The 15,656-nt window shown below is 47.4% G+C and overlaps 1 protein-coding gene across 12 annotated transcripts in view; it reads left to right on the top strand.

Annotated features, from left to right (window-relative positions):
- Positions 1-14,818, top strand: part of ARL13A (ARF like GTPase 13A) — a 44,087-nt gene extending 29,269 nt beyond the window's left edge. For all 12 annotated transcript variants that reach the window (XM_075132413.1, XM_075132415.1, XM_048864279.2 and 9 more), the window contains 6 exons: positions 1,664-1,769; positions 6,065-6,270; positions 7,543-7,636; positions 7,752-7,962; positions 11,594-11,692; positions 14,297-14,818. In XM_075132413.1, the coding sequence (XP_074988514.1) occupies positions 1,664-1,769; positions 6,065-6,270; positions 7,543-7,636; positions 7,752-7,962; positions 11,594-11,692; positions 14,297-14,373 (793 nt within the window). In that variant the 3' untranslated portion in view covers positions 14,374-14,818. The remainder of the gene's footprint in view (positions 1-1,663; positions 1,770-6,064; positions 6,271-7,542; positions 7,637-7,751; positions 7,963-11,593; positions 11,693-14,296) is intronic.
- The last annotated feature ends 838 nt before the right edge of the window (positions 14,819-15,656 follow it).

Below are 15,656 nucleotides of genomic sequence, written 5' to 3'. Positions count from 1 at the left end.
TGCACATCCGGGCAGGAACCTCAAAGGCAATATTTGGGGATCCCAGTGCTGAAACAGCATGGGTGAGGGGAACCCAGGATTGGAACGAATGAGAAAGCTGAATTAAGAGAGGATTGTCCCTTTGGATTAGGGCTGGTGGGGTGATTAGAAAGAAGCACAGTGCTGGTGAGACTAGCATGGAGTCAAAGTAGGGTAGTTCTGCAGACCGCACTTCTCTTGTGTCCTCTGCAGGGTAGAGCTGCAGGTGCCTTAGTGGTGATCATTTGTTATGTTGCACAGAGATGTGCCTGGCACGTTGCAGGTGCATAAAGGAGAAGGTCCTTGCTCCATGGAGCTGTCAATCTAAACTAGGTGAAGAGAGAGTAGAGTAGAGGGGAGAGCATTCTTGGGTTCCCACACAGAGCAGATAGTCCATCTGCTCAGTCTTGTTGGTAGCCATTGGGTCTTGTTAAGGTGTCTGAGTTTTTAACATGACTCAGCAGTTACTGAAGCATGATGGGTTATCTTCGGGAATGAGACAGGTGCAGCTTATCTGGGAGACTCTGCCAAACATTGAGGTGATGGGACGCTCCCCATAGGACTCTCTGTGCTCTGAGTTTTAACTGGGCCTGGCTGACATGATGCAGAAAGAAAAGCCCAGCCACACGGTTCTGTTCACATCAGTTTGGAACCGTGGCTTAGTGTGGCTTTGTATTCCCTCAGCTTAGCACATCCTGAACCACTCTGGAAATGGTGGTGGCAACATGTGAACTAATAGGCCCTTGTCACTGAGCCCCTCAGTCCCAACTCACAGTGTCTCCACCAGTCCCTTGCGTTCCACTGGCATGGTGTCTGCACTGCCGGGGTGGATGGGACAAGGCAGTTAGTCTGTGAAGCAGGGGGCTGTGGCAGAGCAGGATAGCGGGTTATAGGGAAAGGGTGAGGGCCCAGGCTCAGGGCTGGGGCCAGTGCTCAGGTGAAGGGGCCAGTCCTGATCCCACTGAGGTGAATGTAATTTTTGCCATTAACTCAAACAGGAGCAGGCCTGGGGTGAAGTGAATGTTAGGGATGAACAAAGCCTACCCCAAATCACGGTTCTTCATTCAGAACCATGAGCCAGTTGGGGGTTCTCCTGTCCATGTGACAGAGGCTGTGGATTCCATCCCTCTGCTTCAGCGGTCCCAAACTTTCACATGGTCCCCTCCACACTAGAGATAAGAAGGTTGTGTAACTAAAACCTGACCCTGCCAGACTTCTAGGGAAACTTTTGGGGGCTTTTGCCAGACTCTGCCAAACTCAAAGTGAAGCTTCTTGCTGCCTCAGATTTGTCTGAGTTTCTGTGGCTGAGTTTGGTGGGTTTGTTTGATCCCATCCCAGAGCTCGGGACAGATGGTCACAGAGTGGTGGTCTGGGCTGAACCAGGCCCTTGCAAGCTCCCGCAAGCTCATACGTGAATCTCGCTGGCTGTCTTTGGAATTTGCCATGTTGCCTTTGCATAAACCTCAAACTGCAGGGTTACCAAATCATGCCAACCACCCTGGACAAGCTCCCCACAGCACTAGCCTGGCTCCACCTCCCCACAGGAGTGAGGCTGAAGAAGGATAACATTGAGTTACTGTAGGAGCTCTGCTGGCCAGTGACGTCTTATTCTTTTTTCTCTTTCGTCCCTTCTTATTACTCCCAGGCTGGCCAATAAACAGGACAAGGTTGATGCCCTCCTCCCATGTGAGCTGATCGAATGCCTGACCCTGGAGAAGCTTGTGAACGAAAACAAGTCACTGTGCCGCATCGTAAGTGTGAGAAGGGCTTGTCCAGCTTGATGTAGTTGACACCATTCTCACCAGTCTCATAAGAATGACCATACTGGGTCAGACCAAAAGTCCATCCAGCCCAGTATCCTATCTACCAACAGTGGCCAATGCCAGGTGCCCCAGAGGGAGTGAACCTAACAGGTAATGATCTAGTGATCTCTCTCCTTATCTCCACCCTCTGACAAACAAAGGCTAGGGACACCTTTCCTTACCCATCCTGGCTAATAGCCATTAGTGGACTTAACCTTCATGAATTTATCCAGTTCTCTTTTAAACCCTGTTATAGTCCTAGCCTTCACAACCTCCTCAGGCAAGGAGTTCCACAGGTTGACTTTGCGCTGAGTGAAGAAGAACTTCCTTTTATTTGTTTTAAACCTGCTACCCATTAATTTCATTTGGTGGCCCCTAGTTCTTATATTATGGGAACAAGTAAATAGCTTTTCCTTATTCACTTTCTTCACACCACTCATGATTTTATATACCTCTATCATATCCCCTCTTAGTCTCCTCTGGAGCTGAAAAGTCCTAGCCTCTTTAATCTCTCTTCATATGGGACCCGTTCCAAACCCCTAATCATTTTAGTTGCCCTTTTCTGAATCTAATGCCAGTATATCTTTTTTGAGATGAGGAGACCACATCTGTACGCAGTATTCAAGATGTGGGCATACCATGGATTTATATAAGGGCAATAAGATATTCTCCATCTTATTCTCTATCCCTTTTTTGATGATAATTCCTAACATCCCGTTTGCTTTTTTGACTGCCGCTGCACGGATGTCTTCAGAGTACTATCCACGATGACTCCAAGATCCTTCTCCTGATTAGTTGTAGCTAAATTAGCCCCCATTATATTGTATGTATAATTGGGGTTATTTTTTCCAATGTGCATTACTTTACATTTATCTACATTAAATTTCATTTACCATTTTGTTGCCCAGTCACTTAGTTTTGTGAGATCTTTTTGAAGTTCTTCACAGTCTGCTTTGGTCTTAACTATCTTGAGTGGTTTAGTATCATCTGCAAACTTTGCCACCTCGCTGTTTATCCCTTTTTCCAGATCATTTATGAATAGGTTGAATAGGATTGGTCCTAGGACTGACCTTTGGGGAACACCACTAGTTACCCCTCTCCATTCTGAAAATTTACCATTTATTCCTACTCTTTGTTCCCTGTCTTTTAACCAGTTCTCAATCCATGAAAGGATCTTCCCTCTTATCCCATGACAACTTAATTTACATAGAAGCCTTTGGTGAGGGACCTTGTCAAAGGCTTTCTGGAAATCTAAGTAAACTATGTCCACTGGATCCCCCTTGTCCACATGTTTGTTGACCCCCTCAAAGAACTCTAATAGAGTAGTAAGACATGATCTCCGTTTACAGAAACCATGTTGACTTTTGGGCAACAATTTATGTTCTTCTATGTGTCTGACAATTTTATTCTTTACTATTGTTTCAACTAATTTGCCTGGTACTGACGTTAGACTTAACGGTCTGTAATTGCCAGGATCACCTCTAGAGCCCTTCTTAAATATTGGCGTTACATTAGCTATCTTCCAGTCATTGGGTACAGTAGCTGATTTAAAGGACAGGTTATAAACCATAGTTCCTCAATTTCACATTTGAGTTCTTTCAGAACTCTTGGGTGAATGCCATCTGGTCCCAGTGACTTGTTACTGTTAAGTTTCAGAGTAGCAGCCATGTTAGTCTGTATCCACAAAAAGAAAAGGAGTACTTGTGGCACCTTAGAAATTAATAAATTTATTTGAGCATAAGCTTTCGTGAGCTACAGCTCACTTCATTGGATGCATGCAGTGGAAAATACAGTGGGGAGATTTTATATACACAGAGAACATGAAACAATGGGTGTTACAATACACACTGTAATGAGAGTGATCAGGTAAGGAGATCTATTACCAGCAGGAGAGGAAAAAAAACCTTTTGTAGTGACAATCTCCCTAACATCCTCAGCTGTGAAGACCGGAAGCCGTCTCATTCATTTTCATACGTATACAGGAATCACGGCTCCTGGGAACGCATTAAGCTGTGGGTCTTTTGCCATCTACAAAGGGAATTATGTAGAGGGGAGAAAACATGGGCATGTGGAACATGCAGACCAGCACTGTCAAAAATGCCCAGTGATTTTTTGGGGTGGCTCATTTTCTGGGAGCCCAACTTGAGACACCTTGGGCCTGAGCACCTGTAGCTCCCACTGACTTGCACCCCCATACTAAGGGGGTGTAAGCTGGGCTCCTGCCACACAAAATCAGTGGCCACTTTTGAAAATTTTGGCCATAGTATCTTTGGAGAGACTCTTCATGCAGAGCCTTATGCTGAGTAGGGGGAGTGATGGGACCAACTCCCAGGGCGTCTGGGAGTGCCAGGGGAGGAAGATGCGTGGCCCCATGAGCACCTCTGCATCAGTCCCAGCAGTCAGGAACTGGGCTGTGAATATGGGAGATACATAAGCAAAGGTTCCCTGGGAATTATAAACATTTCTCCCCATTTTATGCCACCACCTCAGCATTGGTGAGGACATTAAAGGACGTTATTTATTCGGTATCTAGTGTCCCATCACCAGTATTTAACAGGGAGCGGCTGAGAAGCATTTGGCCTATGGAAGGGGGTGTACTCACCATCTGTAGCATCCCCTTGTGTCAAAGCGCAATGCTGCAAGGGGTCCTCATCCCCAGTGCCTCCTGCTGGATGCCTGCCTCTTGCCAGGTCTTGCGTGGCTCAGCCCTCCAGCCAAGTCAATGTCCATACCCTCCAGGGGCAACAAAAAGGTCCAAACAAAAGTTCTAACAAATCCAAAGTAGTAATTCCTTGGTCCCTCTTGGGCCAAACTAACATCTACCTCCTCTCCAACAGGATTCCCCATGCAGCCTCTCTTCCCCAGGGACTCTGGCAGGTTACCTCTGGGGTCTCCAAGTTACAAGCCCTGTCCCAGAACTCCTCTCACAGGGGTCAAACCAACCAGCTCCCCAAGAGTTTCTTCTAAACATTGTAGGCCCTAACTCAGGGCTTCGCCAAGAGAGAGTCTGCTCTGCTCCCTGGGGCTTTCTTCTCTCTCCTTATTCCCTTCCCAGAAGCCAGTGTTTACATGTAGACTCTCTGGTCGGGAGGCCAAGGCCGGCTCTTTTCCCAGAGCCTAATGACAGGAACTCCACCACTGTCTCCCTTCTCCAGGGCTCCTGATGGTTCTCTTGCAGCTGTCACTGTCGCCCCCACCCAGGGCTGCTCTACCTCCTGTGGGCTCCTCCCAGCCTGCAGCAGCCGCAGCACCTTGCTTGTGAGCACTTCTTTTTCTCTCCTTTCCTTCTGGGAACTTTTCCTTTACACTGTTCTAGCTCAGCTGCTCCATTGCTGATTAGCTAAAGGGGCAGCACCTGCCTGCTCTTAGGTGTAGCCCACAGGGTCGTTGTGAGACAATTAGGCCCTAATTCTCCTGAAGAGGCACTGAGCCCATGACAGCCTAATAAAAATAAGGCCCAAACCCTAATCCACACCACTCAGGCTGTCTTGAAGCTAGCAGATCGCTCAGTGTGAGGTTAAGATTAGGATTCCACTGGGTGGAAGGGGAATGTCATATACAGGCAGGTGTCTGTCCCCCGTGCCCTCTACTGGACCTGTTCAAGTGTGTGACCATGTTATCAGCTAGTGACCGGAGGTCCTCAGAGGATATAAACACTGCTACAGCTGAGATTGTCCTTTGGTTTACTTGGTGGCAGCCTGTGGCAGTTTTGGAGCAGGATTCCCCATGCTGCCTGTGAGTGGCTTGGCATGCTGGGATGGTGTCAGTCTCTCTGCACGTCTAGATCTTATGTGGGAGAGGAGAAACTTCTCCACATGCTTTGCAACCAGGTCACTATTTCCTGCTACCCCTCTCCTAGCCAGGCCATCTCACGTCAAAGGACTCAGTGTGTTTCCCCAAACTTGCCAATCAGGTGATTCTGTCTCAGATACAGAAATCCACAGTATGGCCCCAGGTCTGCAACCTGATGGCCAGACATTAGAGCTGCCTTAATCCTTAGCCTAATTGGGCAATCAGATGTGTGTCCTGTATGTTACTGCTGACCTTGATCTGGGACTCTTGTGAGTTGCTGTGCCAGTGAGCCATACGGGGACTTCCCCGGTTGCAATAGTAGAAGCCGGGTGGCTGGCCTTCTCCCTGCAGTGAGCTGCTCTCTGCAGTTTTTCAGGTACCTTTCCTCCTCGCTGCTTTGCTGTCAAGCTGCTGCTGCTGCAGATGCTGATTTGGGCTTTCTCTGCCCACAGGAGCCATCTTCAGCAACCAAAAGTCTCCATAAAAGCCAGTCCCGGACCATTCTGCAGGGACTCCGCTGGCTCCTGCACACCATTGCCATCAACTACAGTGTCCTGAGTGCCCGGGTGCAACAAGACAGCCCTGACCAGCCAGCCCCTGGAGAGCAAGAGGCTCCCAGGAGAGCAGCGCGGACCCGCAGCCAAACACGGAGGGAGAGGTTTGCTCTATGGAGAGTTAACGTTCTGGGCCATGCCCTGCCCTTGGTCTGACATCTGTGGATCTGAGTGCAGACAGCCAGCCTAGAAGAGGGGGATTCATTCTTCAAAGCCAAAGACTGCCCCCCCCCCCCGAACTAGCACATTTCTCACTCTTCTCCTCTCCCTTACACCGGTGTAAGTCAGGAATAACTCCAGCCAAGCCCAAGGAGTTACACCAGTGAAAATGGGAGCAGAATCAGGCTCCAGGATGACACTGCACCACAACGAAAAGTGCTCCACGGAGCTCTGTAATTATAGCACTGCCCCCATCCAAGAGGGTCCTCACGATACGCAGTAACTAATGCCTTTCCTAGTGATACTGGAGTAGCTGTGAACTTCCTCACGCACCTCTCAGCAGAGATGATGGGGGGCAGATAGCTCAGTGGTTTGAGCATTGGCCTTCTAAACCCAGGATTGTGAGTTCAATCCTTGAGCGGGCCATTTAGGGATCTGGGGCAAAAATTGGGGATCGGTCCTGCTTTGAGCAGGGGGTTGGACTAGATGACCTCCTGAGGTCCCTTCCAACCCTGATATTCTATGATTCTCTCTCTCCCAGCAGGGGCTGTGCCAGCATCTCCCCTGGTGCCTCAAGAGTTGGGCCTGTGTGTACAAACCAATGGGGGGAGGGGTGGTTATATTCAAAACTGGGAGCATGAAAGAGGTGGCCATTTTAGCTGGCATGGTGACAGTGGGGTGGGTGAGGTGCTTCCCTGGGACCAGATTGGGGGAGAGAACTTTGGGCAGGCCCCCCCTTCAACTAAACTACATGGGGCCTCTTGAAAAGCCCTCAGGGAACAAGAGTTGGTGTATGAGGTGTGGCGGCTGCAGGTCCGTGAGCAGGGGAAGTGATGCATGCCTGCTGGGATGTGACAGAAGCACCCTCAGGCATATAGGGAGCTCTTGGTCACATGCTCAGCAGAGGCCTGGGACTGGCTTCATGGAATGGCTGGCTGGAGAGGATGCTACAGAATGTTAAGGGCCTCCATCAGCATCCGGGAACCTGAGCCTCTGGGCTCCTCAACGGGGCAAGATCCCGGGGACAGGATTTTGCTTGAGGCCTGCAGTTGAGAGGCATCCATGCTCTGGTCTCTGAATTCCTGCTGTCTGGTAGTGTGCCCTTCCTTGCCACAGCCAGGCAGCAGGGGACACTGCAGCTAAGGGCTCTGGGAGGAAAAATACTGCGGGAGATGGGGGGTGAATTTGTTAATTTGTCTGTGCTTCCCTGTCGCTAGGGAGTTGCTGGCCAGAAGGGAGAGTTCCCAGGAAGGAAGCGCCAAGATAGGGGAGTACAAACCACTACAGCCCATCCAGAACATCCTCCCACAGGTAACCAGCCTCTCCACTCATTCCTCACCCCTTAATATTGCTGTTCCTGTTACTATCCCCACCAAACAGGGACTGACCTCTGGTAATGGACTTCCCCCACCTCTTCCCTGCACAGAAGGAGGAAGGCCCAAGGGTACCCAAGAGAAGGAAAAAGAAAGTGAAGATGAAGAAGAAAGGGTTGGTGCAGTGTGGGAACGTGGCTGATGAAGAGGAAGGGAAAGCTTGGGGAGGAGAGAACAGAGCAAGTGCTGCCGTTGGGCTCCTCCACAGCAACAGAGTTGGCCAGGAGAAACCACTCCCACAGGGGACAATTCCTCTCCCGGCAGGTAACAATATTAGTAGGCATCAGACTGAAAGAAGGCTCTAGCAGGGGTGCTGGAACAATTCATTTAGTGGGGGATGCTGAGAGCTGTTGAACCAAACTGTAGACCTACAGATGATGGACACCACTTCAACTCAGGGGAATTGGAACAGCACATATTGCACATGTAAACACTAACTGTGTGAAAAGTTTAGCTGGAACCCAACACCCACCTCAGGTCAGGATGGGTCCAGTTTATAACCAACCTGCAGACAATCAGAGCAGGTCCATCCAGGGTGTTCCCATCACATGGGGCCCTCTGAATTTCACCTAGCATGTTGTTTTCAGATGGTGGGTCGTGATGGTGGCCTGATTCCTGCCCTCTCCTGGGGTTTGTGACCTTCTCTACTAAGCCTGTCCCCCAAATCCTGCAGTGGTATCAAGAAGCACCTGTTCCCCATTCCCTCACCATGGAATTGGGAAATACTTGTGCTGCAGCCACTAATATAAAACAGGTGGTAGCAGATCCCTATAAGGTTTTAGTGCCATAGCAAAGGAACTTGCTCAGGTTTTGTGGAACTTGAACCTCCGAGTCAACCTGCGTTGGGTGCCTTGGTGTAGGCCACCTGCCAATGAACCTGTCACTGTCTGGTCCATGTGACACAAACTCTACAGAGCTTATTCTTCTCTAGTGAGTATTTAGTTACCCTCCTGAATGCCACATGCTAAGCATAAAAACATAAGAACGGCCATAGAATCATAGACTATTAGGGTTGGAAGAGACCTCAGGAGGTCATCTAGTCCAATCCCCTGCTCAAAGCAGGACCAATCCCCAACTAAATCATCCCAGCCAGGGCTTTGTCAAGCCGGACCTTAAAAACCTCTAAGGATGGAGATTCCACCTCCACCCTAGGTAACCCATCCCAGTGCTTCACTACCCTCCTAGTGAAATAGTGTTTCCTAATATCCAACCTAGACCTCCCGCACTGCAACTTGAGACTATTGCTCCTTGTTCTGTCATCTGCCACCACTGAGAATAGCCGAGCTCCATCCTCTTTGGAATGCCCCTTCAGGTAATTGAAGGCTGCTATCAAATCCCCCCTCACCCTTCTCTTCTGCAGACTAAATAACCCCAGTTCCCTCAGCCTCTCCTTGTAAATCATGTGCCCCAGCCCCCTAATCATTTTTTTGCCCTCCGCTGGACTCTCTCCAATTTGTCCACATCCCTTGTGTAGTGGGGGGACCAAAACTGGACACAATGCTCCAGGTGTGGCCTCACCAGTGCCAAATAGAGGGGAATAATCACTTCCCTCGCTCTGCTGCAATGCTCCTACTAATACAGGGCAATATGCCGTTGGCCTTCTTGGCAACAAGGGCACACTGCTGACTCATATCCAGCTTCTTGTCCACTGTAATCCCCAGGTCCTTTTCTGCAGAACTGGTGCTTAGCCAGTCGGTCCCCAGCCTGTAGCGGTGCATGGGATTCTTCCTTCCTAAGTGCAGGACTCTGCACTTGTCCTTGTTGAACCTCATCAGATTTCTTTTGGCCCAATCCTCCAATTTGTCTAGGTCACTCTGGACCCTATCCCTACCCCCCAGCGTATCTACCTCTCCCCCCACAGCCATGTGTCATCTGCGAACTTGCTGAGGGTGCAATTCATCCCATCATCCAGATCATTAATAAAGATGTTGAACAAAAGTGGTCAGACCAATGGTCCAGCTATCCCAGTAACCTGTCGTCCGACAGCCGCCAATGCCAGATGCTTTAGAGCGAGTGAACAGAACAGGGCACTTTACTGAGTGATCCATCCACTGTCATCCAGTCCGTTTCTAGCAGTCTGGGGTTTAGGGACACCCATAGCATGGGGTTGTGTCCCTGACCATCTTGGCTAATAGCCATTGATGGCCTTATCCTCCATGAACTTAACTAATTCATTTTTTGAATCTAGTTGTACTTTTGGCCTTCACAGCATCCCCTAGCAATGAGTGCCACAGGTTGACTGTGCATTATGTGAAGAAAAACTTCCTTTTGTTTGTTTTAAACCGGCTGCCTGTTCATTTCATTTGGTGACTCCTAGTGCCTGTGTTATGTGAAGGGGTAAATAACACTTCTTTGTGCACTTTCTCCACCAATCATGATTTTATAGACCTCTATAACATCTCCCCCTTAGTTGTCTCTTTTCCAAGCTGAATAGTCCAAGTTTTTTTAAACCTCTCCTCATAGGGAAGCTGTTCCATATCCTTAATAATTTTTGTTGCCCTTCTCTGTACTGTTTCCAATTCTAATATATCTTTTTTAGATGGGACAACCAGAACTACATGCAATATTCAAGATGTGCGTGTGTCATGGAGTTTTACAGTGGCATTATGATATTTACAGTCTTATTATTTATCCCTTTCCTAATGGTTCCTAACATCGTTACCTTTTTTGACTGCCTCTTCATATTTGAGCGGATGGTTTCTGAGAACTATCCATGATGACTCCATGATCTCTTTCTTGAGTGGTAACAGCTAATGTAGACCCCATCATTTTGTATGTATCATTGGTGTTACATTTTTCAAGGTGCATTACTTTGCATTTATCAACATTGAGTGTCTGCCATTTTCTTTTGCAGTCACGCAGTTTTGTGAGATCCCTTTGTAACTCTTTGCAGTCTCCTTTGGACTTAACTATCTATAATAATTTTGTATCATCTGCAAACTTTGCCACCTCACTGTTTATCCCTTTTTCCAGGTCATTTATGAATATATTGTACAGCATTGGTTCTCGTACAGATCCTTGGGGGATCCTTCCATTTATCTCTCCACTGTGAAAACTGACCGCTTACTCCTACCCTTTGTTTCCTATTTTTAACCAGTTACTGATCCATGACAGGGCATTTCCACTTATCCCATGACTGCTTACTTTGCTCCTTTGCTTTGCCTTTGGTGAGGGACCTTATCAAAGGCTTTCTGAAAGTCCAAGTTCAAGCATAATCAGGGGTTAGCAGATTTCCTGAGCCACAGGACATTTCACAGCATGGTTAGACATCCTGCTACAGGGTCATGTGAGTGCCACTTCTCTGGAAGGTCATAGAAAACTTGATCTGTTCTTAAAAATAGTTACCCTAACCATCCCATTCCATATGCACTGCACAGTTTGCTTGTAGATCCACCCCACAAATGTCTTTTTGGTTAAGAGCATTTAAAAAACACAAGCCTGAAACCAATACCCCCTGCTTTGTATTACAGGACATTTCCCTCAGGTGCGTTACTAACCCTTGAAGATTGGGAGTGGTAATAGAAATAAAGGTGGTAATAGAAATATAAGTTAGGTTTTTAACATAGAAAACTCTGGTGCCTTAATAAATCCACTCTCTGTAACTGGACACAGAAATGTCAGGTACTGCAGATCTAAACAGTGAGTTCTGAAATGTAGATAGTTTAGAGCACCTAACTGAAGTTTAGCTGCATGGGGCTGAGAGGATGGGAGGGGGGAAAGGAAGGGAAGACTTTGCAGAACATCTTTGCCATCCTTGGCAGGTGTTGCTGTGAGAATGAGGAGGAAAATACTGATGTTCTCAGCAAGCTGTTGGGCAAAGTTTTCCCGGCTAGTGTAATGACCACAAAAAATCCTTGTCCCAGTGTTAAATCTAACTTAACTTCATTTAATCCAGGGCAGAGCACAAAGAAGAAAAAGAAGAAAATTAAAAATAAAATCAAGTCCCAGGAGTCCTCACTGGAGCCACAGAACGAAGGCATCTCGGGTACCTTTGGTCAGTATTTCCCAGGTGAAGTGTGTATGCAGGAGGGGATGCTGTACATCTGCTGTCCATGTTCCTGCAAAGAGTGGGAAGGGTTCGATCTGCTATCATCTGTGTTTCTTGGATCAGGAAAGCTTGTGAAATGTTATGGCCCGTATTGCATCAAGTTACTGGTGGATTTCAAACTGACCATGGGGAAGTATCTTCCCCCAACTTGCTGTTGGCTTGAGGAATGGTTGGGAATGGTATGTTTAGTCAGCAAGAAGTTGTGAGCAGCATCGGTTTGATTTGTTTTGCAGCACAGCTTATAGCCTGGGAAGGTCCCAGACTGACCAGTGATGTTATCTGGGTGGGTACTGGAAATCAAGGTTTAAAAGGGATAGCCAGATGTGTCCAGAGTACATATGTATGTATTGAGTACATACAATGGTTCAAGGCAACTCTGATACTGTGACATACCATCATATAATCCAGACTAGTGGGTCGCTGTGTCATTCCTGTCTTGTAACCTGGGGTGCCTTGCTCCTGTAGCCTCCAACCTGGACTGCTCACAACCAGCCACCAGCAGACAGGCCACTCCCAGATGTGATTGTGTAACTGCTGCCTGCCAGTCATACCCTGGCTCTCACAGCCTGGTTATACTACAGGATGACCCCAACACACTCCCAGTCTTGGACTTTCCCCCAGAAATGTACATCTTGTACTGCCCAGCCCTCTCTGGGACAGTCTGCAAATATTAAGTTCATTATCCTTTTAAGGAAATAATATACAGCAGTGTATCATGATAAATGAAGTTACCTAGACAATTTAAACACACTGGATTGGATGAAACAATAAAACAAGTTTATTAGCTACAAAGAGAGATTTGAAGTGAATACAAGTAATGAGGCATAAAAGTCAGAAATGGGTACAAGAAAGATAAAATGCTTACTAGTGCCTAATTTAACAAACTGTGTTAGGTTCTAGCAAAATTTCTCACCACATGCTTCCAGCAAGATTACTGATCAAACTCTTCAGGTCAGGAGCCACTCCCCAGAGTCCAATCCCTGTTTCCTTTTGTCTTCTGAGGTGCAGAGAATGTGATGAGCATGGAGAAAGGGGGTCCGTTGGGGGTGTTTGCTCCTCATTTTATAATTTCAGTCCCCCTCTTGAAAAACATTTCCAGCTGAGAACCAGGAAATAGTCTATGTAAAAGGATGTTCCCTGCTGGGGTTTTTTTCCCACCTGTTGGAGTTTTTCTTTGTTTTCCCTTTCCTTCCCTTCCTGATGACTCTGTTTACTACTTAAATGCAAATTAAGGCAAGCACACATTCCTTTGTTTAGGACAGACCTGTTTACTGACTTCTGCTTGGGCGGGGCTGTGGGGTTTGGAACAGGGAAATCTTGTAACTTCACATACGGTGTTGCCACATGTATGTTATCAGGACAATACTGACCAGTGAATTATGAGTTTTCAAATGATGCCTTACAAGGCATACCTTGTACATAGATTATTACAGTAGTGTGTCGGGTGTGAATACAGCGGTGTGTTCCATCACAGATGCCCCCTATTCCTTGGGGTGAAGTCTGATTTGAGGACTTGAGAGTGAGGCTGAAAAGGAATTGGGATAGGGGATAGCCTGTCCAGAAAGGCGGGGAATACTTCAGACCTTTAGCTGGGACTGCTGTCCTGGGATTGTCAGATATCAAAGTTCATTTGATTTTCCAAAGTTATATCTCAAAAGTCTGCACCGGGTGGGTGACTCTATTCTCTCAGAGAACTTCTCCCCAAGAGAAGGCAGGTGTCTTGTTTTGATGATGGTGGCTGGTGAATGGTATAGATGTTTTTGCATACATTAGCTGAAGTTAATTGTTGATACTGTTTGGCCTTTCCACATGAGGGATGGCAGAATATCTTTAAGGTTATTAGACTGGGTTTTGGAGGTTATTTTGGCTCAGATGGGCAGTTTTTGCTTAGATGAACAGAGGGCCCCTTTAGTCATCTTCTCGCTGGACTTAAAACTACCCTTTCTTCAGAGCTAGCTTATGTGTGGTTGAGCGGTGGCAGCGAGCCAAGCAGGAAGCTACCCCAGCCACTGATGCAGAATGAACTCCTTTTCTATACCATCCTGCAACACTTGCTGGAAAGAGGAGGAGTTGCTGCTGCTCTTCTTTATTTGAAGAGGGCTGGAAAAAGGAGCGGATAGGGAGTTATGAATTAAGGGTAAGCTCCATTGTCTGGGAAACAAGCAAGGTCTGTGCTCAGCATTATCATGATGGGGGGGGGGTCTCATGCTGTCATAGGGCCTGATCCAAAGCTTATCAATGTCAATGGGAGCCTTTCCATTGACTACATAGATTGTAAGGCCAGAAGGGATCATTGTGATCATCTAGTCTGTCTTTCTGCATAACACAGGCCAGAGAACCTCACGCCATAACTTCAGCATCAAGCCCAGAAATTCTGACCTAATGGGCTTTGAATTAGGCCCATAATATACTGCCCAGGAAAAGGAGCCCTGCACGCTGGTAATCAGTTTTGCCCCAAGAGGTTGGTTGGTTGGTTCTTATTGTCTTGCTCAGCAGCAAGATTTACAATCTTTCCTTTGTTATTAATGATGGGTCTTTATTTTCTCTCAGACTTGTATCGAAGGGCAATGCTGGCTCTGAAAATGAGGCAAGAGCGGAGGAAGCAGCCTTCTGCTGTCACTTCCTGAAGAAAAGCTCCATATTGTTGACCGCATAAATGTGGTCTCCACCAGGCATGAGGAGGTGATGGCAGATTGTTCTGTGCTGTTATTGCTGGTGGTGTGAGGTTCTATGTTCCCCTCTACCAGTGCAATGTATCTGTGCTCCCACTCAGAACCTCCCAAGTCCCAAAGGGTAAGTGTCCACGAGCACGTGCAGTCAGTATCGGCTCCAGCAGTGAGATTGTCTAACCTAATGGAAACTCTGCTCGAGAGACAAGATTCTCAGGGCTCGTGGGCTACAAAGGTGGAGTCTCAAGCATGAGTCTTCAAAATGTAAAGACCAGTTTCCTCATCCTAGGGACTGTGGGAATGTTTGGGATTCACACATGTAAGCTGAAGTGTCACACGTGTAGCGAGTTCTGCCAACAAACTGGATGTAAACATCTGAATAAAATGAAATGGAACATTTCTACACCTGAGTGGTTTTCTGTGTCTCTTCTTAATGTTCTCTCTCAGACTTTCTTACCCTGTAAGACACTTGGGGGTGGGATGTGGGGAACCAGACCAAGTCCCCGTATCCAGTAGGCCAGGGAAGAGGGCTGTGCGTGATGCAATCTGTCGACCTGGAAAAGGGCAGTTGGTGTCCATACAAGCTTATCCTCACAGGGCTGGGGCTGAGCTGGATAATCATTCATTCTACATCTACAAACTGGAAGATATTTTTTTCCAGTGACAAGATTAGGAAGGGATTTTTGGATCCCCTGTGAGGGGGGCCTCACTGAGTGTTCAACCATGCCAACTGAGGCTTTGTTTCTGGAGTCCTCTCCCACAGGGACGAGGTGGTGTAGGATAACTAAAGCTGTGTGTCATCTGCATATTGCTGGCACTTGAGTCCACGTTGTCTGATCAGTTCACCTAGAGGGGTGCCTGTCAATGTTGAGTAGGACTGGAGAGAGAATTGATTTTTGTGGGAATCCACAAGTGAAGGGGTCTGTTGGCAGAGGTGCACTTTACTCTGAGTCATCCCACAGAAATGAATGGGACTAGTCATGGAGTAATGCATTACTCAACATGAGCAAGAGTGGCAGAATCTGGCCCACAGTGTTTCCATGGATTAAATTCCTTGGCTAGATGGGATCATAACCCTTTCTAGCATATCCAGCTGCTGTGCTCTGCAGATTCCGATGTGTGAAACATCACACATCTTTTACCTGTTGTCTCCTTATGCATCCTGTAACATATTATTCCACATAAGAACAGCACGTATGATGGAGGGGGAAGGATACCTCAGTGGTTTGAGCATTGGCCTG

This window comes from Caretta caretta, chromosome 9 (genome assembly GCF_965140235.1).
Source record: "Caretta caretta isolate rCarCar2 chromosome 9, rCarCar1.hap1, whole genome shotgun sequence".
In the NCBI taxonomy this organism is placed as follows: Eukaryota; Metazoa; Chordata; order Testudines; family Cheloniidae; genus Caretta; species Caretta caretta.
This window is presented reverse-complemented; position numbering and strand designations above follow the sequence as displayed.